Raw genomic sequence first — 27,988 nt, forward strand, 5'->3', positions numbered from 1 at the left:
GTATAAAAATTTCATTTATTAAAACAAAATAATGTTTTTTTGAGAAGTAACCATAAATACATCAAATATTTCAAAATGTGGAAAAGAGAATAGTTAACAGCCTCAAATTTCTCAATATTTAAGTGACAATTTACATTTTCAGTGATTATTTTTTGGTCAAAAAATAAATCTACTTAATTTTATACCTAGTCAATGTTCTTTTGTGTTTTGTAAAAAGACAAAATATTTAGTAAAATGGCTAGTTTGCACCAGGTAAGAAATAGCACTTACACTTGTCTAGGTGTAATCATTTAAAAAAACATAAATTCAATATGTAGTAGGAAAATATGCAAAACACACAAGGAATCATAGCCCATAAGAATATAAACTCACCTTCTAGTGATTATATAAGTATCAAAACTACCCTAACTTGAAAAAGTAGCTTCTTTATAATGTCATAGTAGGCATTGTTTTGAAAATGTTATTATAAATAAGAAATATCTTGATTAAACAGCAACATCAGAAAAAAATGTATTTACATGGAAAGGTAGGCATATCTTATATTCAAGTTTTCAAGTTTGATCACCATCAAAATGTTATGTACAACTGATAATAACTACACACAGCAAAGTAAAATGATGAGGTAAGGTATCTTTGAAGAAATTATTTGAAACAACACTTAAATATTCTCAATGCCTCGACTGTAAAAGAATGCTTTTAAAGGTCCTCCTCCATCATGATTATTATGACATGCATCTCAGTCTCTCAGTCTTCTCAGTATGCAGTCATTACATTTTCTGTTATTACTAAACAATCATGACTTCTGCCCACACTGTTCCACTGTGGGTTTACAGGAGGCACCAGGCCACAGTAAGAGCAGCTACAATGCCATTCAAAATTGCCATGCTATAGCCCATGTGGAAAGAATGTCCAGTCAGTTTCCTAGGGAAAAAAGAAAAAACAAATTTAAAATAAAAGAACATATATCTGGTTTTAAAAAACCAAACAATAGTTTTCATTAAAAAAATGACACAATATGCAAGTAAAAAGAGAATACCAGCTATATACAGGATTAGTGGTAGATACTGTGAAAAACTGCCCTGGTTAACAAATACAGTTGTTTACATTTTATTAAAGTAAAATGCTAGATTTGAGCTTGATACTTTTCCTTTTTACTGTTGCACAGTTTCTATGTGTAGCCATAGCATGGAAGTTTGTTATATTATAAACATGTTCTTGTATGAATTAACATTGTTTCTCTGCTCTTCTTCTCATTCTCACATAGATATATCTAAAAATACCTACTTATTCAAGTATCTATCCTCTTCGTACCATTTTTAAGCTATGTGAGAAAAAACTTTTTCTTGTAGCACTTTCCATGTGAATGGTTCAGAGTAGTCTTTATAGACATTTTGGTTCTCAAAACCTAACAGAAACCTACATAAGAAAGTGGATTTTCAACAAGTTCTTAAGTATCAGCAAAGACATACCTCTTATTTATGATTGAGTTCCAACTAGTTTAAGAAATTTATATGTACAGATTTTCCTTGACATTTGTTTCTTTTATAAGTTTCATTGCTTTTTCTTTTTCCTCCAAATACAGTATTGCAATTTTTTTTATACTTAACTTAGTAAGGATAAGACATAGTAAAAAGACAATAGTATCTAACAAAGTCCTCTCTCTTCATTGGAACATACAAATTGGAGATGGATAAGAAGGTACATCAACAGAAGTTAGTTAAAGCCAAAGTTGAAAGCAATAGGGACCGTGGACAGGGAGGGGCAGCATATTCTGATCTTTTCTTGTTTTGTTTTGACAAGTTTAACTTAGGGCCTCATGCACTGTATGTAGTTAACACTCTACGACCTGAGCCATGACCCAAGGCTTTTTGTTTTAGTTATTTTTCAGAGAGGGTCTCATATGTCTAGCTTAGGCCTATTTCAAACTATAATCCTACCTATCTATGCCTCCATATGTGGCCGAGATTAAAGGCATGGACCACAGGTCTAGCTTTTCCTTTTTGTTTAAGAGAGGCCAAGCCCAGGAAAGTACATTAGACCCTTAGTATCTGCAGGTATATGATTCCAAGATCATAACTGAGTAAAAGCCATGAATGCCCCAGACATGTAGAGTTCATTACTAGTGTAGATGCCTTGATTCAGCTTTTCTGCCTTTGAATAAATCCAAACTTTCACTTTATTACTTAAAAACCACATTAAGGGCTGGGGATATGGCCTAGTGGCAAGAGTGCCTGCCTCATATACATGAGGCCCTGGGTTCGATTCCCCAGCACCACATATACAGAAAATGGCCAGAAGTAGTGCTGTGGCTCAAGTGGCAGAGTGCTAGCCTTGAGCAAAAAGATGCCAGAGACAGTGCTCAGGCCCTGCGTCCAAGCCCCAGGACTGGCCAAAAAAAAAAAAAAAAAAAAAACACATTAACTCTTTTACTTTGCTATTTAGGCACCACTTGGCTTTTTAAGAGGCATATTTTCAAACAATTAAGGGAAGGGAAACACTCAGCATATTACACAAAAAATTAAACAACAAAGACAGTGCAACAAACTTGTCTGCATCAACTGATTTGCAAAACAAGTGTGGGAATTAAAAAAAAATTGGCAGTACTGGGGTTTTGAACTCAAGGCCTTGTGTTTGCTAAGCAGGTACTCTACCATTTGAGACATACCTCCCACATGCCTATTTTTGCAGGTACCTAAGAACATTGTCAGATTAATTTGCTTTTGTGTCAAATGGAGTAAAAGTATGTGAGAAGAATAAAAGCTACTGTTTTTCTAATGATACAAATTTTGTCCTAGATTTTAAAAGACAAGCCAATAGATAAACATACAAGAGGCATTGCAATGAAAAGAAGAATGGACAGAATCAGAAGAGGGACTCAAGAATTCATACTTAGTGACAGACAAGATCAGATAAACCTAAGGTCCCTTCCAGCTGTAAATTTCGATCTCTTCTAGGTAGCAGAGGCTGAGTAAGTAAAAACATTTCAGAGAGTACATACTTGTACAGTTTGTTTTTACTTTCTAACAGGTTAATTATCTATCCTACCTGTATTTAAAGTGGAACAGTGACACAGGAAGTACAACTACATAACTATTTTAGTCTTAAAGAACCAATCAAAGAGAGCGACTGATAGAATTTTGGCTAATCACTTAAACTAGTAATTCAAAAGTTTAGAACTGGGAGTTCATTAAACCATATAATAAAATACTAAATAAAATAAATAAATAAACAAATAGACAATTCAATGACAAAGGTAAAATGTTTCCTAAGTAAAAGTTAGGATTCTAATATGGATTTTTTAATTAGGCTTAGATTAAGTTCTTTTTTACTTCAATACATTTCTGAAATCAAAATACAAATAAACAAGAAACATCTCTCAGTAAAATACACATGGAAATTTATATGTAACTTTAGTTACAAAGGAAAGTTCATTAAGATACTACTATTTCCGTAACTTAGAAGATGAGTTATACAAAAGGTACCACACTTCATTCTCCTTCCAATGAAATCCTTTCTAGTAATAAAAGATACATGGCAATGAAGTGCTTATAAATAGTCCTTGTTAATGGTTAAGAGCACAAGGTCTACAGTTAGAGAGCTGGGTTTGAGTGTCAGCTCTGCCACTTGCAAAGGTATAAAAGGTACAAAAATTGATCTTTCAAACTTTCATTCCTTCCTCCAAAATGGCAATAAAAATAGAACTTACCCTTTGGCACACAGCAAATGACCAATAAATATTATGGACATGGTGTTAAAATGACAGCTTAGCTACAGAAGAGATTAAAAATATTCTTGAATACTTCACTTCTCCAGTTCTTCCAAGCAAAACGCTAAACAATCCCATCCCCAAACCAAAAGGAAAAAAAAGTAATAGCAAATAAACCCAAGAGGTAAAAGACAGGTTTCTATATGCTTATATATAGTTTTGCTACTACTCTTTTCCTACTTGTTCAGTCATTTCTCTCATTAGAGAACATAATTTCTTTAATGTATGGCCAGATTCTAGACTGTAGACATTTCTAGCAATATATTTGTTAATATTTAATAGTAACTTCTTAAGTGAACAAAAAGACATTACTTTTTCATTTTTTAAGGAATGGAATAGATTTGAAATTTAAATAAATGAACTAATAAGTTAAATTTGTAAAATAATCACTGAACTTAATAATTTCATTTTTAAGTGGCAGTGTAATGTGCTAAATAAGCGAATGTCAAGTGTTCCAAATATATTGCCTTTTGTTTTGTCTTGTTTTTAAACATATAGGACAAAAAGTTCAAGCCAGGTTTCTTTTTGTTTTGGGGTGTTTTTACGTTAGCTTTCAGATTGATTCGAGCTGAATGTCTGTAAACACAGTGATATACTAGACTATAATCACTTAGAATCTTCACTCCATATTTATTATTTTCATTCTTTTACACGTATTCTTACATATCACACATGCTCACACAACAGAACTCAAGTTATTCAAAATAGTAACTTCAAGGCCAGGTGTTTGAGGCTCATGCCTGTAATACTAGCTACTCAGAAGGTGAGCTCTGAGGATTGTGGTTTGAAGCCAGACCAGGCAGCAAAGTCCATGAAATTTTTACCTCCAAGTAACCATGAAAAAGCTGAAAGTAGAGCTGTGGCTCAAGTAATAGAAGGCTAGCTTTGAGCGAAAAAGCTCAATGCCCATGTCCTATGACTGGTGTGCACGCGCATGCGTGCACATACACACACAAAACAGTAACTTATTGTGAACTGACTTTCTTTCAAGCAGAGTTCTCTGTGCTTGTGAGAATAAGGAGTTTTATTGAAGACTCATATTAAGAATCCAAACGGCTATTTGTTTCTTGTCTGACTAACTCTGCAGAAGGTACAATAAACTAGTTGGTGTTAGTCTCTTTCAGACACCTAAGCTGCCTTTTGTTTCTAATTCAATTCTGAGCCAAGCAATCTCCTATCCTAAGGAAGTTCAAGCTGTGTAAGTTTTGGTTGGCCATTAGTTCTTCAGAATCAGAGGTTGTCACCGCAAACCTGAAAACAATAAGCAACACTGTATTTGGTTACAGTAGGACTTATCTTCACATTCTCAATCCTCCGATTCAACCAATCTCAAATAAAAAATATTTTGGGAAAAATTGTGTACTGAACATGTATAAACTTTTTCCTTTCCCTTCTCCCTTAAATAATGCAGTTTAACAAGTATGTTGCAGGAACCAATCTCAATTATTATCTTTGGGACACAGAAGTAAAAATCCTCAGGAAGCAGTGAAAATCAAGGGAGGATCTCAGAAAAGAGGCCCAATATAATCTGGTAAGAAAGACAGACAGGATGGAGTGGTTTCAATAAAAAGGGTTAAAGAAAAGCATTTTGAAAAGGAAGAAACAAGAAACTATTTTAAACAACAAATTGGAAATGAAGATTAAACTTCATAATTCAGAAGTCTGCAGTGAACTCAAGAAAAAATTAGTGTAGCAGTGACTGCACTAATAACCACCAAAAAAAGTGAGAAAGGGATACAGATATAGTAATTGAAGTTGTGGCATAGACAAGTCTTAGCTCTTATTTCACTGAATTTTCCTGAAAACCTATCGGAGAGAATTAATAAAGGTACATCTATAGTTGGGTGAAGTGGCGTATTAACCTATGGTCTATTTTACCTACATGGCAGTCCATTCAGTTGCAAAGACTATGAGATAGGCTAACTTCACTGTTTCATGGTAGAAAAATGCCTGACAGCAACACTGGGCATTTGAACTACACATAAAAGCTCTTATTCATCAGGCAATCAAGATAAATGGTATAAAAGGTTTAAAAAAAAGAAAAAAAGAAAAAAAAGAATGGAATTCCCAAGTCTTAAAATTTTATGAGTCTCAAGTTTAAAAGAAAGGGTTCCAACTGCAAAACTGGTTAAGTGCTACCTTCTGAACTATCCACAAACAATGCAATATAAACATGGCAAACAAGAGCAATGATAAACTGCAAAAGAAACCCTCACTTATATCATATTATAAGAAGAAAAAAAAGAATATTTATCACCGTTTCTTAGACGATTATTACATCTATGTATATTTCCACTCAGAAGAGCAATGGAACATATTCTAAGAAGAAATACCTGCATGTATTTTAACCACGAACTTCCAGAAGCTGCAGTGTACTACCAACCAAATACTTGTTAATAATAGGAACACTGCAACTGATGGCTTCAAATAGTCCCTAGATAATGAAACTTCATGGCACTCAGATATCAAGGCCAAATCCATGATCTATCTCTTTTGTCAGTAGCTTTTTTCTCCTACTGCAATTAGCCATCTGACATCTCTGTTTAATGACTTCATGGCAATAAAGAATCTCATCAACAAGGAGACAGCACTCCAAAATCTGAATAAAAGAATGAACAGTAGTCAGATCACTGTGTTCAATGTTAAATTTGTCTATTTGGAAAAGAAATAAACTTCTAAAATTTAAACACTAAATTACTCACATTTCATTGTGTCTTATAGCTAAAAATCCACAATATTTTTCTATTAAGCTTTTACTACTTGCTCTATTTCTTCTTACCTCAAACCTATGGAATAGTAAAGAAAAAACTATACAATTATAAAAAACTAGACTGCACAGAAAAAGAATACTATGACACAGTAATGCCAATAAGAATTAAATCTTCTAGGAAATTCACATCAAATATTCTATTCTTTGCTGCTCAAGTTAATACAATACATTCTCTCACACACAAGTTATGAGATTCTTGATTACATACAGGATGCTTTCTACTGAGAAAAATACATGTAAAAGAACAGCTCACTATAAAACAGCTACCAAGATTGGGAGGATTAATACAGTCAAGATGGCAATATTGCCAAAGGCTATCTACAAATTCAATACAATACCTGTTAACATCCCAACACCATTTCTTAATGAAATGGAGGAAGCAATCTAGAAATTCATATGGAAAAATAAAAGACCGTGAATAGCAAAAACAATCCTAAGCAGAAAGAACAGTGCTGGAGGAATTAAAATACCAAACTTCAAGCTGTATTATAAAGCCACAGTAATAAAAACAGCTTGGTATTGAAACAGTAAGGGGCCTGAAGACCAATGCCAGAAATGAACCTGCAGAAATGAACTGGCAGAACTATGCCTAATTGGGATGGGAATATGGCCTAGTAACAAGAGTGCTTGCCTCCCATACATGAAGCCCTGGGTTCAATTCTCCCACACCACATATATAGAAAATGGCCAGAAGTGGCGCTGTGACTCAAGTGGCAGAATGCTAGCCTTGAGCAAAAAGAAGCCAGGAACAGTGCTCAGGCCCTGAGTCCAAGCCCCAGGACTGGCAACACACACACACACACACACACACACACACACACACACACACACACACACGAACTATGCCTACTTAATCTTTGATAAAGGAGCTAAAAAAGTAAGATGGAAGAAAGTCTCTTTAACAAATGGTGCTGGCAAAACTGGTTCAACACCTGCACCAAAATCAATTCCAAATGAATCAAAGACCTCAAAATAAAAAGATACCCCGAAAACACTACAAGAAGGAGGAGAAACACTTGGGCTCCTTGCACAGGAAGAAACTTCCTTAATAAAGGCCCAGAAGTGCTACAAATCTTGGACTGCATCAAACTGCAGAGCTTCTGCACGGCAAAGGACATAGCACGCAAGATAAACAGAAAGCCCACAGATTGGGAAAAGATCTTTACCGGCCATACAACAGACAAAGGCCTAATATCTAAAATATATGCAAAACTAAAAAAATTAAATTCCTCCAAAACTAAATTCAAAGAACCAACAACCCCCTCAACAAGTAGGCTAAAGACTTAAAAAGGGACTTCTCTGATGAGGAAATGAAAATGGCCAAGAGACATATGAAAAAGTGCTCTATATCATTGGCCATAAAAGAAATGCAAATCAAAACAACATTGAGATGCCACCTCACCCCAGTAAGAATGTCCTTTATCAAGAAAACTAACAATAACAAATGCTGGAGGGGATGTGGCCAAAAGGGAACCCTACTTCATTATTGTTGGGAAAGTAAACTGGTTCAGCCACTCTGGAAAGCAGTATGGAGATGCCTCAGAAGGATAAACATAGAGCTCCCCTATGACCCAGCAGCTCCACTTTTGGGCATCTACCCAAAAGACCACAAGCAAGAACACACTAAAGCCACCAGCACAACAATGTTCATCGCAGCACAATTTGTCATAACTAAAATATGGAACCAATGCAGATGCCCCTCAGTAGACAAATGGATCAGGAAAATGTGGTACATATACACAATGGAATTTTATGCCTCTATCAGAAAGAATGACATTGCCCCATTTGTAAGGAAATGGAAGGACTTGGAAAAAATTATCCTAAGTGAAGTGAGCCAGACCCAAAGAAACATGGACTCTATGGTTTCCCTCATCGGGAATAATTAGCACAGGTTTAGGCTAGTCACAGCAGAGGATCACAAGAGCCTAATAGCTATGCCCCTATGAACGCATAAGATGATGCTAAGTAAAATGAACTCCATGTTATGGAAACGAGTGTTCTATCACTGTTGTAATCACTTTCAACACGCACTGTGAAACCATAGCTTCTTTTGTTGATGATCCTCCTGTGGTTGTACTTGCGCTATCACTCTATCTCATCTGAATACACTGGATACTGTATACACTGGCATTAGAACTAGGGAAGTGAAAGAGAATATCAAAATTGAGAGACAAAGGATAAAATGATAAACGACTCCATAAGCAATACCTGCAAAACTATTTGGTGTAAACCAACTGAAAAACTCACGGGGCGGGGGGCAGGGGGGAAGGGAAAGTGAAAAGGGGGAGGGGGAAAGAGGGAGGAGGTAACAAACAGTGATAAATAAATGAAACATCTACCAAAACAGTTCATCCAAAAATAAATTTAAAAAAAATCAACAATTTGTTCCCTTTTTTCTCTCCCAACTTATTGTGCAGATTCCAAATAGCATTATGTGGAAATACTTTTTCAAAACACAGATGGTATATAAACAATGTTAAATTAAATAAAAATTTAAAATGTGTTTTCTGAAATTAAGTCTATATTTATCAAATATCATTTTATACAAGCCTGAAGTTATCTAGTTTCACCACTAGATGGTGATTATGCAACAATAAGGTGAAATCTGAAGTTTAAAGTGGAGAGTTCTGGTGGCTAGGAGCAACAATGAAGATGAGGAAAATAGATTTTTTTAAAAAATCAGATTCATTAGACAATACTCCAAGAACAAAACTCACATACTAAAGCCCAGCATACTTGTCGATTGTAAATACAATAATAGAAATTAGTGAAATTCTTTCTACTAATTCATTTCATAATGCAAAAGTGGGTTAGAGTTAGTATGGCACACAAAAACAATAAACTAAGATGCTTGGTGTCATATGAAAATCATTTGACTTTGTGAAAGTGGTTTAAACTCCTGGAACTCATTTTCTTCATCTGTTAAAAGATGAAGTAACTAGCTAGATGCCAGTGACTTATGCCTAGAATCCTATCTACTCAAAAAGTGTCTCAAAATCAGTCCGGGCAGAAAAGCTTATGAATGTCCAAAAATAACCAGCAAAACACTGGGCTGAAGGCATGGCTCAAGTGGCAGACCTCCAGCTGTGCAAGCTTGAAATATTAAGTTCAAACTACAGTACCAACAGAAACGAATGATTACAGCTATGAGTGTCTTATGAAGAACTGAGTAATGGGAAACCTGTAAAACATCTCTATTAATTCTAAAATACTAGTTAAAAAAGTTACAGTTGTTAAATAAAATATCTGGTCCTGCTAGTGAAACATTATAGAATGAAACCCAAAATTACTTCAAACTGGATTCTCTTTATATGTAAAATTTCTGCATGGATAGATGAGATACATAGATTTATTAAATCCTAAAGGCTATAATTAATGCAGATAATTACAACATGAATTAATGACTGTACACTGTCACACTTGCCTAAAAACAACTGCCTAAACCCAATCAAGAGAAAAAACTGAAGAGGAGTAAACTGCAAATGTTGATTAGTTTTAAAAAAATGGATAATAAATTACATTCTGATGAGTACAGAATGTCTATTTTGATACTCCAACGAACTTAAACTTCCTCTACTTCGTTTTTTAACATTGCAAATACATTTTCAGTAATAGGACAAATTCTCCACATAATTTAGAAGTGTATAATAAATACACAAAGAAAACAATGTTTCAAAAAAAGGAAAGCTTATACATTATACTATATCTTTTTAACTCAACAAATTTGCAAATGCAGAAACTATCTTTTGGAAAAACATGCTCATTCATCCAATGAACCAAGTACCTGTTTGAAAATATCCCCTTCTTTAACTGTCATTTATTTCAAAATGATTTTGAGTTTATGTTGAAAGTTGAAATTGAATATTAATAGTATAGAAAAGCAAATATGAAAATAGCTATTAAAATTATTCTTAACCTCAATTTAATATAATAATTGATTCAAATGGCTGATATTGTGAATGTTTCATCTAAAAGTTTACAATTATCAATAAATGTTATTTTCCCTCATTTATGTTTCAGTAAAGTACAATACATAGCCATTGTAAATATACTCCCGATGATTCTTTTTCGTACAACTAACTATTCTGCTTTTTAAAAAAAATGCATTATTCTGAACATATAACAAAAATGTGTGTGTGTGTGTGTGTGTGTGTGTGTGTTACTGAGGATTGAACACAAGTTCTTCTAAATGCTAGGCAAGCATTCTACTGCTGAGTTCACCACAGCCCAAAAGACTATTTTAACAAACCACTAAGATATAACACTTTTTTTGACTCTAACAAAACAATATGCACACTGTGGCCTAATTTCCACTTTAAAAATAAGCATGCAAAATGATAAGATACCCAAATTTTGGTAAGTCATTTTTGCTGCTGATTATTGGTTCCTTATTTCCTTTTCTTTTTAATTTGAACAAAGAACCACACTGTGATTTTTGTTTTCTCTTTTGGTGCTAGTACTGGGATTTAAATTCAGGGCCTGGGCATCCCTGAACTTTTTTGTTCATGGCTACTAATCTAACACTTGAGCCACAGTTCTATCTCCAGCTTGTTGGTGGTTAATTAGAGATCAGATTCTCACAGCCTTTCCTGCCCCAGCTGGCTTTCAACCAAGAGCCTCATATATCAGCCTCCTAAGTAACTAGGATTACAGGCATGAGCCCACCAGTGCCTAGCTACAACTATTTTTTATAGAAACAGGAAAAATGTGTATTTTAACATCAATACTTATTTTAAACCATAAGACAATATACAATGTACTTTATAGTATATTTTTATAAAAATGTGATGCTGTACATTAAGGAAATAAGTCAGCCTTATTTTCATGAAAATAAAATCTGATGATTTCAACTTTCTCACAAGGAAAGGCTATTTTCCTGTGCAAGGATTCCCTCTACTGGTGACAAAGCGAATATACACTTACTCTGTTATATCTGAAAGAACTGTGTATTTTCTACAACACTAGAGGGCAACCTTTTCACTTCCAAACTCATTTCATTTAATTTGTGTTTCATTTTATTAAAAAAATATATTTTTAATATGTTTTCATTTTTTTACATGCATATATATTAAAAACATATTGAAATATCCTTTGTATTATTTCAAATTTTTTAGGCTATATCAACAAGTACATAATCTACTAAATGTGTAATGTGATACAAGGTCATGTTAAAACTCAATGATTGTCTGGGAATATGGCCTAGTGGCAAGAGTGCTTGCCTCGTATACATGAGGCCCTGGGTTCAATTCCTCAGCACCACATATACAGAAAATGGCCAGAAGTGGCGCTGTGGCTCAAGTGGCAGAGTGCTAGCCTTGAGCAAAAAAGAAGCCAGGGACAATGTTCAAGCCCTGAGTTCACGGTCTAGGACTGGCCAAAAAAAAAAAAAAAAGCTCAATGATTAACACACTGAAAACAGAGGTCCTTTATTACTAGTGGTCACAGCTTAATAAAAATATAAGTGTAACTCTTAGAAAATTACTGAGGTCTTTTAGTTAACAGTGGACCCCTAATTTTCAAAGCTCCTAACTTTTATTATCTTGGCAGTACTGGGGTTTAAATTTAGAGCCTTACACTATAGTGTAAGCAGGGGTTCTAACACTAGAACCATACTCCTGGTAAAAAACTCTTTAATATTTATGAGGTTTATGAATTGTGGTGATAAATGATATGGTAAGAGGGCAAAGAACATTCTAAGAAGAAAGGCAAGAATCATGCCATAGTGTCTCAAAATTACATAGTGTATTTGAGGTATGTAGAATTTTTTAAAAATCATTCTACTTACAAGACACTTCCTGAAATCCAAGTAACAATTTACTCAACAGCAGGAAAAATAACTTGAATTCAGAAGAAAAGTGAGAGTAAGGAAAAGAAACCAGATGAAATTTTTACATGAAATAAGTCTGTTATAGCACACTCACACCCTCTATTAAAGTTAAGATACACTTTCCACGAATGATAATCCATGTAGACTATGGAATGATATTCCACCGTTGTAGCTCCTACTCAATTTATATTACTATTACATTATTTATTTACTTATTTATTTTCAATTGTGGGGCTTGAACTCAGGGCCTGAGTGCTGTCCTAGAGCATTTTTTGCTCAAAGCTAAAACTCTACTACTTTGAGCCACAGCATTACTTCCAATTTTCTGGTGATTAATTGAAGATAAGAGTCTCAAGAACTTTCCCATCCCAGCTGGCTTAAAACCGGGAAAGTTAGATCTCAGCCTCCAGAACAGCTAGGAATATAAGCATGAGCCACCAACCCTGGCAACAATTTATATTATTAACGATTCCTAATGATTCTCATTAGTATAGTCTCACATTTATGTAACTCTTCAAACAAATGCACTTATTTCTACAACCAAGGATGTAGGCTGACCTGGTAGAAATAAGAACAGTAGCAATACATAAAAATGTATCACAGAATTTATTTTCTACTCTTCATCAACTTCCTCCTCCCATTTGTAGAAAACTAGAGTTCTTTTAAGTTCTTATTTGGATTATTTAAAACTAAAGCCTATTTTGAATGAGTAAACTTGATTGGATCATAGCTACTGGACTTTTCTTAAATTCTTAGAAACATTAAAAAACATAGACCTAAGAAATTTTGCTCAGTTCCAATAAAGAAAACTCCAATCTGGTTTAGATAAATTTAGATTAAGTTGGTTGTCATAGGTCTTGCTAATTATTACTCAAAGTTTAAATCCTGAGGAAAAGCTCAATCCAATTATTACACTGTTTTCTTGTAAGTCAAACATATTTACATACAGAAGTAGTTTAGCTTTCTTTTTTTGTTTGTTTTTATTCTTGATATCAAGGCTTAATCATTTTTATTATTAAAGATCTGTAACAGAAGCCATACCTTCTACAAACATAATAAATGCACTTGCATTTTATGCTATTTACTATTTAGTATTTGTAACTATAAATTAATTCCAAGGGAAAAGATAGAATAATTAATAATATTGAAATATTTTCTGTAATAAGATTAGGACTTTAACAAGTGAGAACACTACCTGAAAAGTCTGGTACGCCTGAAAAAATTAGAGGAACCACCTCCATTACACATCAACTAAATATCATGACACAGGCAGGTTAAAAAAAGGAAGTATATAAATTTTATGAAGCTAAAAGCATAAAAGCTTTTCAAACACATATTTAGTATTATTTATGCCATAGAAAATATAGTAGGCAGGAAAATAAAATTTCATGCTCAGAAAGGCCAGCTATATTAGCAAGAACCCAAAACATATAATACAAAGTGATGGGTTGCAAAAATGTGAAGCCGAAGTATAAGACCATAGGACTTCACACTAGGAAACCCACTCTAGGCCCATCAGCCTGCTATCATTACAGCAACACTAAAAATGAATGCAGGCCTGCCTAGACAGTGTTATCCTTGCATTATAAATAATGAGTCATTTTTATTTGCTGCTAGCATCATTAAAATCTTGTCCACTGTTTTTGTTTATTTTTATTAACAGTTAACAATGACAGATATCTATGTGTTTAACTTTCAAACTCTGGCATTACTTTTGCCTTTGTAAACTGTTTTAAATCCAATTTAATCTCAAAGGACAAATGGCCACAAAAGTTTGTGTTTTTTTTTTTTTTGGCCAGTCCTGGGCCTTGGACTCAGGGCCTGAGCACTGTCCCTGGCTTCTTCCCGCTCAAGGCTAGCACTCCGCCACTTGAGCCACAGCGCCACTTCTGGCCGTTTTCTGTATATGTGGTGCTGGGGAATCGAACCTAGGGCCTCGTGTATTCGAGGCAGGCACTCTTGCCACTAGGCTATATCTCCAGCCCCTGTGTTTTTTTTTTTGATAATTCCTTCAATTTTATTTTTTAAAAAATTAGTTTTTACCTAGATATGGAACTGAAAATACTCTCCATTCATCTAAAGTTGGAAACTGCAAACTGAAAAATCTTGCACCACTTGCATTTTATAAAGAATAGAGCAGCTTCAACCTATTTTACAAATAAATAGTCTCTTCTATTTGGCATATCAACAGTGTTGAACTGAATTTCAGAACAAACAAAAAATAAAAATAAATCAAGACACGTCATTACTTACTTGAACCTGGCAGGTGAGAGAGGAGTAGGAGGGAACATTCCTGGTTCAAAAGAATCAAAATACGTCACTGTCCAAGAAAAACTGCAGCAGGAGAACCCAGCAGTTAGGGATATTATCAGCAGAGTCCAGAATCCTTAATGGGAAAAGAGAAAAGTTAAAATCAAAACTATTTAACCATGTACATTTTTGTTGAGAAGATGATGTATACTTAAGGTCTTCAGAATTATGTGAATCTGTTATTATTACAAGAGATTTGAACTTATAAATACTAAAGCTTAATTAGAAACCATAATATTTTAATTAAATTATAGTGCATAAAAAGACGTAAGTATTTAACACCATAGGTTTGACGAAATTCAACTATTGGAGGATAGTTAAAATGTTTCTTAAGAGGTCAATGATATTTTTTATTATTTTTTATGACTAACTTGCTGTATCTTTACTTAGTGCTGGGTGATTCCATTCATCCCTCATCATGCAATTTTGACAAAGAAATCAATTTTGGCATATCTTCTCCACAGATTCCTACAAAAATTATAAAAACAATCTTACTCAGTACATTTAAAAAAAAATCTGAGTCCCAATAAATTGAGATTCTAGATTACCAATGAGTTGGGAATCTATTAAGGATATTAAAAAGATAATGGCCTATTCTTGTTGCAAATTAACTCCAAGGTTAGTGGCAACTCTTTTTCTAGGAGTATAGCTTTATTATCAAGTTTTCAAAATTCTTTCATAAATTAATTCACTTCAGCTACACACAAAATTTAGAAGGACCAAGTAAATAAAAAAAAAAAAAAGGGGTTACTAGGGGCTGGGGATATAGCTGAGTGGAATACTTGCATAACATATATGAGGCCCTGGAATGAATCCCTAGCAACAGCTTACCATCCTCCAAAAGGTAGATTTATGAGGTGATCACTAAAGAAAGGAAAAGGGTTAGGTATATATCCCATACTGTATGTAACATGATAAATTCTAAACCATATCAGTAAGCTAGTCATAATGGTGCATGCTTATAATCCCAGCAATTGGAAGGCTGGTGTACCACAAGTGGATTTGAGTTTGAGGCCAATCTTGGAAAGACTACCTCAAAAATGCAAAAATCAACACCCCAAATAAAAAGGTATACAAGGAATCATTGTAAAAGTCATTTAGAGCTTCTGATTTAAAATGTTCCTTTAACCACTTAATAGAATCATGAATCATATTAACATACATAAATTTAACTACATACGTGTACGCACACAAATCTATAAAGCAAAAATCAAATGATAAATTCACATTTACAGCTTACATCACAAAGAGAACTTTTTTCTATAATTGAGAATTCCTAGAAACCAGTAAGAAAAAGCCTAGCAATCCAAAAATGTCAATATAAAAACAAAGAATTTTACACATATAAAAAGACAACTGGCAAGATCTCTGGTATTAACCTAATGCTAAGGTTGTGAATAAACCTTCGTGCACTGTTGTTGAGGGAGTATGTACACTAGTAAACTGAAGGAACACAACTTGGCAGTATTGTCTTTTTATGGAAGTTTATACTAGGGTTTAAACTCTGGGCCTCATGCTCATGGAGCTCTATCACTTGAGCTACCCTCCAAGCCCTTGGCAGCATTTATTAAAATGATCTGAAAGTTTTCCTTTCATCCAGAATACAAAACCTAGGTATTTGTCCTACACATATATTCAAATATATATATATATTTTTTTGCATTCAGTGGCTTATTTAAAATATTTAATCCATCATTTCAGCCTAGAAATTGCATATTGTAAACATACTTTATAATTATATAAATTAGCAGTTACATTTAGAATTACTTACTTCTAGTTATTACTAGTGACATATTAAACACATCTTCTATTTACAAATGCACCTAGAATTTATCTTCTTGCCATATGAATATTGATATGAGTTATGGAATATTTCATAGAGTAAGTTCGAATGGATCAAAAGCTAGGTTCATGATGTGAGATTTTTTTTGTGTTCCTGAAGCCTGAACAGCCTTTTGCACTCAAGGTTAGTGCTCTATGACTTGAACCACAGTGTAATTATTTCTGAGTAGTTTATTGGAAATAAGAGACTCGCAGATTAGATTTTTCTGCCTGTGCTGGCTTTGAACAGCAATCCTCAAATCTCAGCCTCCATAGTAGTTAGGATTACAGGTGTGAGACACTAACTCCTGGTTCATGATGTAAGGTTATTTAAAAAAAAAATCATTACCATTTAAGAAGTTAAACTATCTGATAATGATAATATAATCATTTTCTATTACATCATTTTAATATTAAAAGTATTACTTCTTAATCAGAATTTTTTCAATTAACTTTTCCTTTTCTTTTTTTTTTTTTTTTTTTTTGCCAGTCCTGGGCCTTGGACTCAGGGCCTGAGCACTGTCCCTGGCTTCTTCCCGCTCAAGGCTAGCACTCTGCCACTTGAGTCACAGCGCCACTTCTGGCCATTTTTCTGTATATGTGGTGCTGGGGAATCGAACCCAGGGCTTCATGTATACGAGGCAAGCGCTCTTGCCACTAGGCTATATCCCCAGCCCCTAACTTTTCCTTTTCTAAATCAAAAGACAGATATGCAAAGCACAATCAATGTGGACAAAAACAGAAAAACACACAAAACAAAAACAACAAAAACAGGAGAAGGCATGATCAGATAATCAAAGTCATCCTAAAGGGGAAATAATAAAATGTTTTGTAGAATCTGGATCAACATGCATTTGAGAGGAAAAAATTGGGATTAAGTAGTCAGGCTAATAATGGTAACACATTTAATAAGTGTCAGTAAATATGTCACTCTCACGAGTTTTCCCCTAGTTCTCATTTTTCAAATTTAAAATGAGAATGCTTACCTAGATCAGAGATCTTTTTCTTTTAAAATGTTACTTTTTTAAAATTTTATTGACAAGGTGATGTGCAAAGGGGGCACAATTACATAATAAGGTAGTGAGTACATTTCTTGTCATATGTTACACCCTCATTTTTCTTTCCCTTCCCTAGTTCAGGTAGGCATATATATATATAATATCCATTGTACCAAAATCATATACAGTGACCATGTAGGGTACGCCAAAGGAAATTCACCTAGAACATTAAACATAACAAAAATAGAATCCTCCTGTGTCCATCTCTTGGGAGTTCATTTTGCTTAGCCTCTTACATAATCATGTGTACATAACTATTGAGCTATTGTGATTCTGATAAGTCAATCCTAGACATTTTTGTTTGTTTAGTAGTTATTTGGTTTTAGACACATAATGTAAAGTTGCTGACCCAAACATATGGAAATACCATTTCAAAAGAAGTTTGTTATTTTGCAGACCTGGTCTCTACTGTTCCCCTCCCAACCAACAGTCATATATCAAGGAGACCATGCTCCTTTGTTCTGTGTTCTAGGATGGTCTCACTCAACAGTTTGTTCAAGCTCTGACCATTTTCCTGAGAATACCAATATTTTATCATTTCTAATCGGTATGTAGTATTCCATTGTGTGCAGGTACCACATTTTTTGGATCCATTCATCTGTAGTGGGGCATCTGGGTTGTTTCCATATTTTGGCTATTGTGAATTGTGCAGCGATAAACATGGATGTGCAGATGTCTTTATGGTATCCTAAGACCTGTTCTTCATGATAGATGCCTAGGAGTGGTATGGCTGGGTCATAGGGTATGTCTATGCTGAGCTTTTTGAGGAACCTCCATACTGTTCTCCATGTGATTATACTAGTTTGCACTCCCACCAACAGTGGAGAAGGGTTCCTCTTTCCCCGCATCCCCTCCAGCATTTGTTGTTGCCTGAGTTCAGAGTATAGGCCATTCTAACTGGAGTGAGGTGGTATCTTAGGGTTGTTTTTATTTTCATTTCCTTTACTGCCAGGGATGTTGAACATTTCCTCATATGTCTCTTTGCCATTTTTATTTCTTCTCCTGTGAAGTCTCTCTTTAGCTCCTTTGCCCATGGTTTACTGGGTTTAGAGGGGGTTAGCTTCTTGAGTTCTCTGTAGATGACGGATATTAGGCCTTTGTTGCTGTGCTGGTGAAGATCCTTTCCCATATGGTTGGCTGTCTTTCTAGTTTAGTGGCTATGTCTTTAGCTGTGCAGAAACTCTTCATTTTGTAGTAGTCCCATTTGTTGAGTCTCTCCCCTATCTGTTGTGCCCCTGGGACTCTGTTCAGGAAATTCCTTCCTGTGCCTGTAAGTTCTAGTGTCTCTCCTACTCTGTCCTTCAGTAGTTTCAGGTCTGATGTTGAGATCCTTAATCCATGTCGAGTTGATCCTGGTGCATGGTGATAGGCTAGGGTCCACTTTGAGTTTTCTACATATGGCTGCCCAGTTTGCCAGCACCAGTAGTTGAATGTTTTTTCCATTGTATGTCTTTATCTCCTTTGTCAAATATCAGCTGACTATAAGAATGCAGCTTTATTTCTGGTTCTTCTATCCTATTCCATTGGTTTTCAGGTCTGTTTTTATGCCAGTACCAGGCTGTTTTTGTTATGACGGCTCTATAATAGGGCTTGAAGTCTGGTATTGTGATTCCTTCTGCGCTGCTTCTTTTGTCTAGAATTGCTTTGGCTATTCTAGGTCTTTTGCTGTTTCATATGAATTTATGGGTTGTTTTCTCTATTTCAGTGAAGAATGTGGCTGGGATTTATATCCAAATATATTAAATGAGGTATGTGTAAGCTTATTCTGTATGTTTTTTAAATAAAGGGGCACATTCAAACTGCCTTAGTTTACTAAGATACCACTACTAAAAGGTACATGGCCTATACTTCCAAAGGCTATGATGAAAGATTACAAACACTAGAGGATGACTTAAGAATTACCCAACTTCCTGACAACACAAAAATGACCCACCAAAGAGTCCTTTTTTCATTTTAGCCAAAAGCAGATATGCACATAATATTGTCTATAAACTATCTGAAGCTAAGTAACAGACAGACAAAAATGCTGAAGTAGAAATTCAAAGTAATTAATAACAGAAAAATGTGATAAAGTACCTTTGGAAGATTACCTAAATGTTTTGTTCTGATAGCTTCCTTTTCCTCCCTCACTTGCCTTTAAAGATCAACAGCTCTGTTTGTTATCCCACAAGAGAGATGTGGCTAGCCAGAAAGGAGAAATAGCCTCAGTGTCTTTCTCTGGCTTTTATGTTGCAAAATAATTACAAAAAAGAGCATACAGATATAATCTGGGTAGGAGGTCAAATGTTGGTGTGAAAGGGATAAAGAAAGTGAGAAAGACATTGAGGCTTGAATAAACCATGTTTTATATTTTTTGAGTGTACGTGGTGAGAAGCACTGAGAGGAGTACTACTGGAGTTTACTGCAACAGTCATTCAGGAAGGATTATTAAGCCAGTAATATAATTATGCATACCTTGGCAGATGGACACAGACTATAGAACTTCTGTCCTAGGTGAGGCACAGAAGCAGTTTCCACTTATAATTTCCAAGCACAGGAACAAAGGACAGTGGCTTTTCCACCCCTGTAAGTGCAATGAGAGCAGAGGGTGCACAGCAACTACACTGGTCAAAGACTCCATCCAAAGGCCTGTACACTCAGCCCAGTATATAGCAGTTCTACTCTGCTTCCTGCTTAAGAGCTGAGGAAGCAGCAAGAGCTACCAAAGTGAATCAAATTTGAAAAATGAGTAATGGCCTAACAGTTCTCGACTGTACTTACAGGAACATTTAAAATAAAACCTAACTGGAGGTGTGGTCAAGTGATTGAGTGCCTGCCTAGCCTGCCTAGCAACCCTTGAGTTCAAACCTCAGCACTGCAAAATTAATCTATCGATCTGTCTTTTCATTGGATAATTTGAAACATATTTTCTCAAACAAGTTGAGAGAAAAGTACAACTGGCCCTCAAGTGCACATTATTCAATGAACTTATGGACCAGACTGCTAACTCTGTATTTTCCTATGAAACTTCAATATAATCTTTAAAACAGTCAGCACTATCATCTTGGTCCAACAGATTTTATCTTCTTTACTTTTAACAATTTGATAAATAAGTTACAGAAAGATAAAACCAGCCGGGTTAAATAGGAACAAAAGAAAACTTTATTTGAAATTTTGTTAAGATTTAAATACAAAAATCCTAATGCCTAATGGGCACGTTTGCCAAGCACAAGAAACTGCTTACCAACTTAACTATACATGTCTGGAACATATTAATTGTGAAAATACCAATTCTACATTTCCAATAAATCTCTAATTGGTTACAGCCTATTGTTAGTTCTTCTCATACTTGTATCATCAAAATAATGGTTGAAGACATTTTAAGCATTTCATGGCTTATTTTAGCAAGTATGATAATCTTTCTTTACAGTTTGTAAAGCATTTTCATTTCCATATTTATAAACAATTCAAATGATATATGTGCTTTCTTTTCCATTTCTCTCTAAGCACCATGTGTGTATCTGTCTTTGGCATGTGTTCACTTGCAAAGAGTATTAAATAAATTATGAAGTACAGACATCATAGAAGATGAAAATAAAGAAAACTGTCATATAATCTTACAGCAAAAGAGATGGGTTTGAGTTTCTCTGGACTGAAATTCTTTCTATTTTAAAGAGTCAGATAGGGAATATTTTCAGCTTTCAGGATGGTAAGTGTCTGTTGTGACTACTCAAGTCTACTCATGTTTTCAGGACACTGGAGAATGAAAGCAGCCACAGTCTATAAACCAATAGATAAGGCTGTGCTAGGCAGGTGAGATTTGGCATATGGCCCACATGCTGATCTCTACTATAGTGGATTTCATCACACTTAGGTCATTCTTTTAGCATATTTGAAAATACTACTAAAATAATTCCCAGGAATTAAATGGTGAAATGTTTTCTGAGATAAGAAAAATACCACTAAAACTGCATTAAATCATACATTTATAGGATGTTCCAACAGGTCAATCCAGTAATTTCAAGATCAAATAAGCTACCATAAATATATCTTAGTTTTTGTATTATTTTGAAAACTTCTAAACAAGTCTTAAAATTTCAACACTTACAAAACTGCTCAAAAAATTACAAAGTATCCCTTAGCACCTGATGACATACTAAATACCAAGCACACAATTAAATAATCAATTTAAAGAAAACATATAGTTTTTTGTTGCTTTCTCTTGCTAGGGTGTTTTTCATTTTTATCCTTGTGTGGATACATGAAGATAGGAAAGTGTTAGATCAGAGTTTCTCAAGTGATAGCTCCTGAACTAACAGCATCAGCATCAACTAGAAACTCCCTAGAAATATAAATCCTTTGGCTCTAAACCAGATAAGCTGAGTAGGATATTCTATATTGTTTAAAGATTAGCAAAATAAATCTTTATAATTATTTCAGGTGAATCTGATGCCAACTAACATTTGAGATTTCACAGCCTAAATCTTCTAGTGGTTGGGCTACAGAATAATATCACACAAGCAATTTCAAACTAGTATCTTGAGATTCAGAGATCCTAATGTATGGTTCTGCGTATTATAAGGGTTAATAGTGCTGGCAAATGCCTCCCCCCTACAGCACTGGAATCTCATCACTAGGATAGGATAGGTTGAGGCAGGAGGACTGCCAGTTTAAGTTACATAGCAGGATTAAAACAAAAGACAGACAGACAGACAGACTGGCATGGTGTGGCATACACCTATAAACTCAGTTACTTATGAGACAGATGAAGAGAATCACTGTTTAAAGCTAGTCCGTACAAACAGTTAGCAAGGTCTCATTTTAAAAACTAAGCTAAGTGTGGTAGTAATCCATGATAAGGGGAGGAGTAGATATGGGGATCCAAGTCTGAAAAAAATAACTAAGGCAAAAAGGCTGAGGTATGACTAAAATGGTAGTAAACATGAGGCTGCATTCAAAATCCAATACCCCAGGAATTTAAAAGATACTTACAATGATTTTATAATCAATAATGTAAGTACACATTGATCATTCCTATTAATATACCATTGTCTGCTTTGCTACAAATTGTCTATCACTTCATGTCATTAAATATATGCAGAAATGAAGCTGTGTCTTAAGTTATACAGTACTACTAGCCTTGAGCAAAATGCTCCAGTATAGTGCCCAGGCCCTGAGGTCAAACTCCAGGATGGGCATACACACAAAAAAATAAGGATATATACTAGCATACAAAAAATAAGGATATACACTACCTGGGTACTACTGACTAATGCCTGTAATCCTAGCTATACTTGAGGAGGCTGAGATCTGAGGAGTAAGGTTCAAAGTTTGCCCAAATAGGAAAGTCTGTAAGACTGGTTGCCAGTGAACCAGCAAAAAGGTGGTAGTGGAGCTGTGGCTCAAACTGTAGAGTGCCAAGGCTGAGTTTGAAAAAGCTAAGAACAGTTTCCCAGTTCTGAGTTCAAGCCCTATTACTGGTATCAAAATAAAATAAAATGCATACACACTATTTTGAGTTTTGATACAGAAGGGAGTAACTCCATAATACTTAGGCATCTTCAATTAATGGATATTGGCAAAATTAAGTTTTTAACTATTTATTTACTTTTGCCAGTCCTAGGACTTGAACTCTGGGACTGGGCACTGCCCTTAGGCTTTTGGCTCAAGGCTAGTGCTCTACCACTTGAGCCATAGCTCCTTCGGTGATTAATTGGAGCTGGCTTCAAATTGCAATCCTCAGATCTCAGCCTCCTGAATAGCCAGGATTACAAGAGTGAGCCACCAGGACCCAACAACAATATATTCTTTAAAGAAATTTATTTCTGTATACATATATACTTATGTTTAGACAAAACTATTTTCTTCTTGACAGTTACACTATCATAAGTATTATAAACAGAATTAAAAAAAAAAAACACTGCTAATACCAAAGGTCACATACACATTTTAACTGCATCCTTCTACTCTTTGGTTTTTCCCTTTCAATAGTGAGAAAATCCTACATGCAGTTTTCCAAAGATTGTGCTATAAAACAACATAAACTACTTGTGAATTTTTAAATGAAATATTTGAGTTTCCCCACTTAGTCGGATAGCACTATATCATTTATTTACTAATTATGGACTCACGTCAGGCTACAGTTTCCCCTGTAAAGAAGAAATTTAGTTTTTCTCAACAGGACTTTCTGAGAGTGGGTCACTGCTGCTGTTTCATGTGAAATTTTAATATAAACTATGCAAAAGGATATAATTTCACAGAAAATGAGAAGACTTCTCTCTGAGAGAATGAGGCACTCTTGATGGCAAAATCAATTTGGTGTTTCTTTGGATAGGGACCAAAGAATGATAAAACTAGACTATATTTCCAATTATCCACTATCTGTTTGCTTCTATTGTTTTGCCTCCAGGGCTTTTTGTTTTGGTTATTTTTCTCTTTGTAGGTCCTGGGGCTTGAATTCAGAGCCTTGGAACTGTCTCTGAGCTTTTGTGCTCAAGGGACAGCAAATACCCTACCACTTTTACCCACAGCACCACTTTGGGTTTTTGCCAGTTAATTGGAGATAAGAGCCTCAGGATGTTCTTGCCCCAGCTGGCTTTGAACTAACTGAAAACCTAAGATCGAGCCTACTGAGTAGCTACAATTACAGGCATAAGCCACTGGTATCCAGCTGTTCTGGTTACTTTTAACACAGTCTCACTTTTTGCCTAGGCTGCCCTGGACTGCAATTCTCCTATTTATGTTCCCCATTAGCTAGGTTGACTAATGCATGCCACCAAGATTTTTTTTTTTCCTGACATGGGGTCTTGGGAAAAAAATTGCCTTAGTAGTAAATGAAGATCCACTGATTTCAACCTCCCCACATAGCTGGGATGACTGTCATAGACCACAGTGACAAGCTAATGGTTGAGACAGAGTCTTGAAAATATTTTGCCTGGGATGACTCTGAACTGAAATCCTCCAAAGAATCAAGCATTATAGGTATGAACCCCAAGTATCCAGCCTCATTCCTGGATCTTGATAGTAAATTCCTGTCTTCATCTCTTCATCAAAGACTTATGCTATCCATCTTCCTAGGTGCTATTATAGTTTTCAGTATCTATTAAGCATACCTAACATAACATGGGATTTAACCAGAGGCAGAAAAAAAAAACAATGACAAAATCCTATCTTTTTTTTTTATACTGAGCAAACTATTCTTTCAGCTAACAGTTGCCACCTACTCTGTACATAAATAGGAAATTAGGTCGCTTTTAAGTAGAGCAGGTTGGAATCCATGCTTGGTTCACATGACTGTTTCTAGCCTTTCAAAAGACTAAAGTTCTATAAATACTACTAAAAGTCTAATAAACTAATTGCTAAAGTTGAAACAGTAGACCATAAATTGATAGAATAAAAACTAAAAAGTATGAGTTTTCTCATGTAAAGTCTAAAAGAAGATGGACAAAAGTTTCTGTGATATTTAGCAAACTACCTTCATTGCAATTTGAAGATAAACCTTTCCCCTTCCACAAAACCAGGTAGACTATATTGTGAGGACACTAGCCTTAAAGAGGTAGATGAAAGACATCAAAGACTGGGTGGGTTTGACATGTATCACAGCATCTCAATGATTTATATCAAGTAACCAAACCAAATGATTTACAATTATCAAAAAGAATCACAGCAGATAAGAGGAAGATACATAATATATATACAAAGTTCTGAACTCTTCAAAATCATCTTGGCAAAGAGCAAGAAACACCAATATTATCTTTTTCACTAGAAACCTGTAAATGATAGCAATTTACAGATACTGTAGAAACTCATGTCTAGCTCTCCTGGTCATTAACTTGTCAAACTATGGCCAGTAATAATTCCTACTTTTTATTTCTCAGAGGTGCTTTTAAAAATAGTTAAACTTGGGGGCCAGGTGCAGTAGCCCACACCTATAATTCCAACTACTTACAATGAGGACATTGAGAGGACTGTTCAAGGCCAACCCAGGCAAAAAGTTGCCTGGACCAACATCTCAATCACTAACACAGGCATGGTTATGTGTGCCTGTGATCCCAAAGGCCATAGGTAGGAGGTTTGTGGTCTGAGGCCAGCTAGAGGTAAAAATGAGACTCTATTTGAACTAATGCAAAAAGGGCTGGATAGAGTGCCAGCATAACAAGCAGAAGCCCTTAGTTCAAACTGCAATTCCAATTATGTCTCTCAAAAGACCCAAAAAACTGAACTCAGTATCCTAAAGTCTATTTATGATTTTGTGTGTGTGTGTGTGCCAGTCCTGGGACTTGAGCTCAGGGCCTAGGGGTGCTTATACTCAAGACTGGCACTCTACCAAGTAAACTTGAGCCACAGCTCCAAATCCAGCCTTTTAGTAGCTAACTAGATATATAAGTCTCATATACTTTCTCACCCAGGCTGGCTTCAAACCATAATCCTCAGATCTCAGCCTCCTGTATAGCTAGGATTACAATAACTGTGAGCCACAGACACCTGATATATATATATATATATATATTTATATATATGCAATTTCATACCTAATAGTCCAGCATTTCCACCATCTTCATTTTTCAAATTTTCAGCATGTAAATCTGGAAGCACAAAGAAAGACTTAGAATTATTTCATAATTTGAATAACCCCAAACTGTGGAACTTCTGTATTCAAACTGTTTTGATTTAGTAGCCATGTGATCTTAGCAAGAAGACTTCGACAAGAATTAGGGTGCCACAAATGTGAGAATGTTTATTCTTTGGCTATTGTGAAGACATTTTATAAACAGTAATTCAAATTTAACAGTTTACTAAATTTTGAGTTATTTCTCCATTCTTCAGTATATCAGTGTTGTTTGTTATGAACTCCCACTTAACATGGACATGTGAGCTTATGACACAAAAGCAATTTTTTAGAAAAAGAGAAATGACTTACAAAACTATCAGGGTCATAGTGAAAAAAGAGAAAAAGAGGGGAGTGAAAGAGAATAGTGACAGCCAAACATTTAAGACTGACAGTTTACACCCAATACTGTGCTAAGAGGTAAAACTCCCACATTAACTTGATAATTTGTTTTCTGTATGAAAATAGTCAAAGCTGTTAAGGGCCATCTGGTAGACCACTAAGGGATGGGTGTCAATGAGGAAAAATAAAATCTGGAGTTAAAATATACTTAATTTTAATAAGTAAAGCAAAAGTGTTGTCGTTTTTATACAATAAACTTCATTTGGTGTGTTTCTCTATAACTTGGCCAAGATCACACACTGAGAACTAAGACAAACTCAAGATTCTACTATAACGTCTAGCTATATAATCCATCCATATAAGCCTTCTCAAAATGAAACAAACTCCTTTTAAAACACACCTATTTTTATTCCAATTTGGAAAGTATTTCAACTTTAGACACAGGAAAACATCTCCTGGTTATGAACAATGTAAAACGGAGAGGTCATTTTCTCTGTATAAACCAATTTGAGTTGCAGGATGGAAATCCTGGATATTCTAGAATCTCAAGAGTTGGTAATAATAAGTGTATAGCATATCATAACCATTTGTGGGTTAAAGCTTTTGGAAACACATCCTATTTTAATTACCGGCACTTTTCACCAAGGCCTTTTAGAGGTTTTTTCATTTGGTTTGAATGATCGTGGTAATGTTCTCCGGGACCTATTGACTTTAAGGTATTTCACGGAGTACTCTTTTACATGAAAATATCCTTTCTAAAAAGTCTCTAATCTGCGAAGACCAAAGTCCCCGTCTAGGAAGACAATAGGAGGGAGGTGAAGAAAGGTGCAAGTCGAGGCGGCTCCCAGCTGGTCTTTGCGGTCGGGACAGGGCAGAGGTGGGGGGGGGGCGGGGAAGGTCAGGTTCTCGCTACACGGTGCTCTCCACCGTCGCCTGTTAGGGCCTGGGTTTTCAGTACCTTTCACGATCAGGTAAGCGATGGCGAGGAGGAAAGCCAGGAGCACGGCGAACAGCAATGAACAGAGAATAGAGAGGACCTGGACAGGCCAGCGGCAAGCCTGGGCCCGGCTGCCCTTCGCCACCGGGAAGATCCCGTTGCGCTTCTCCGGCAGGACAGGCGACCCGTCTCCTTCCAGCAGGGGCAGCCGGCCCCCCAGGGGCCCCGACGACGCCCCAGTCGAGAACTCCGCCCTCAAGTCGCGGGCCACAGAATCGCAGCCCTCCTCCTCCTCAGCTTCGCCCTCACCCCAACCGTCACCCCGAATGAAGGCAGAATACTTAGGTCTAGGCAGTGGGGTTTGGGTAACCGGGCGGTTACGCCGCGGAGCCGAGGCCGGGCTCGCCACAAACGACATGGCGGGAAAGCCCAGTGGCTGCCAAGATCCCGCGTCGCCCGCCGCCCCGAGTCCAGCCAATCAACGAAGGGCGTCACAGCGCCCGCCCCCAACACGCAGGGCACGCGGGGGCGCGTCAGGGGGGCGGCGGGGGAGAGCGTTCCCGAAGCTAT

The 27,988-nt window shown here is 35.8% G+C and overlaps 1 protein-coding gene across 2 annotated transcripts; it reads right to left on the minus strand.

Annotated features, from left to right (window-relative positions):
* On the minus strand, positions 1–27,971 carry Arl6ip6 (ADP ribosylation factor like GTPase 6 interacting protein 6). Of its 2 annotated transcripts, XR_007210790.1 has the most exons (5): positions 27,440–27,971; positions 26,063–26,116; positions 14,617–14,749; positions 3,707–3,768; positions 1–921 (listed from the first exon to the last, which is right to left on the minus strand). XR_007210790.1 is itself a non-coding variant. In XM_048345475.1 (4 exons), exons 1-4 carry the CDS (start codon positions 27,834–27,836, stop codon positions 828–830), a joined length of 678 nt encoding a protein of 225 aa, XP_048201432.1. In that variant the 5' UTR covers positions 27,837–27,966; the 3' UTR covers positions 9–827. The 2 variants fall into 2 exon arrangements, 1 of the variants encoding a protein (XP_048201432.1); XM_048345475.1 differs by lacking the exon at positions 3,707–3,768 and having other exon boundaries at positions 9–921; positions 27,440–27,966.
* Between the last annotated feature and the right edge of the window lie 17 nt (positions 27,972–27,988).

Source organism: Perognathus longimembris, chromosome 4 (assembly GCF_023159225.1).
Source record: "Perognathus longimembris pacificus isolate PPM17 chromosome 4, ASM2315922v1, whole genome shotgun sequence".
Taxonomy (NCBI): domain Eukaryota; kingdom Metazoa; phylum Chordata; class Mammalia; order Rodentia; family Heteromyidae; genus Perognathus; species Perognathus longimembris.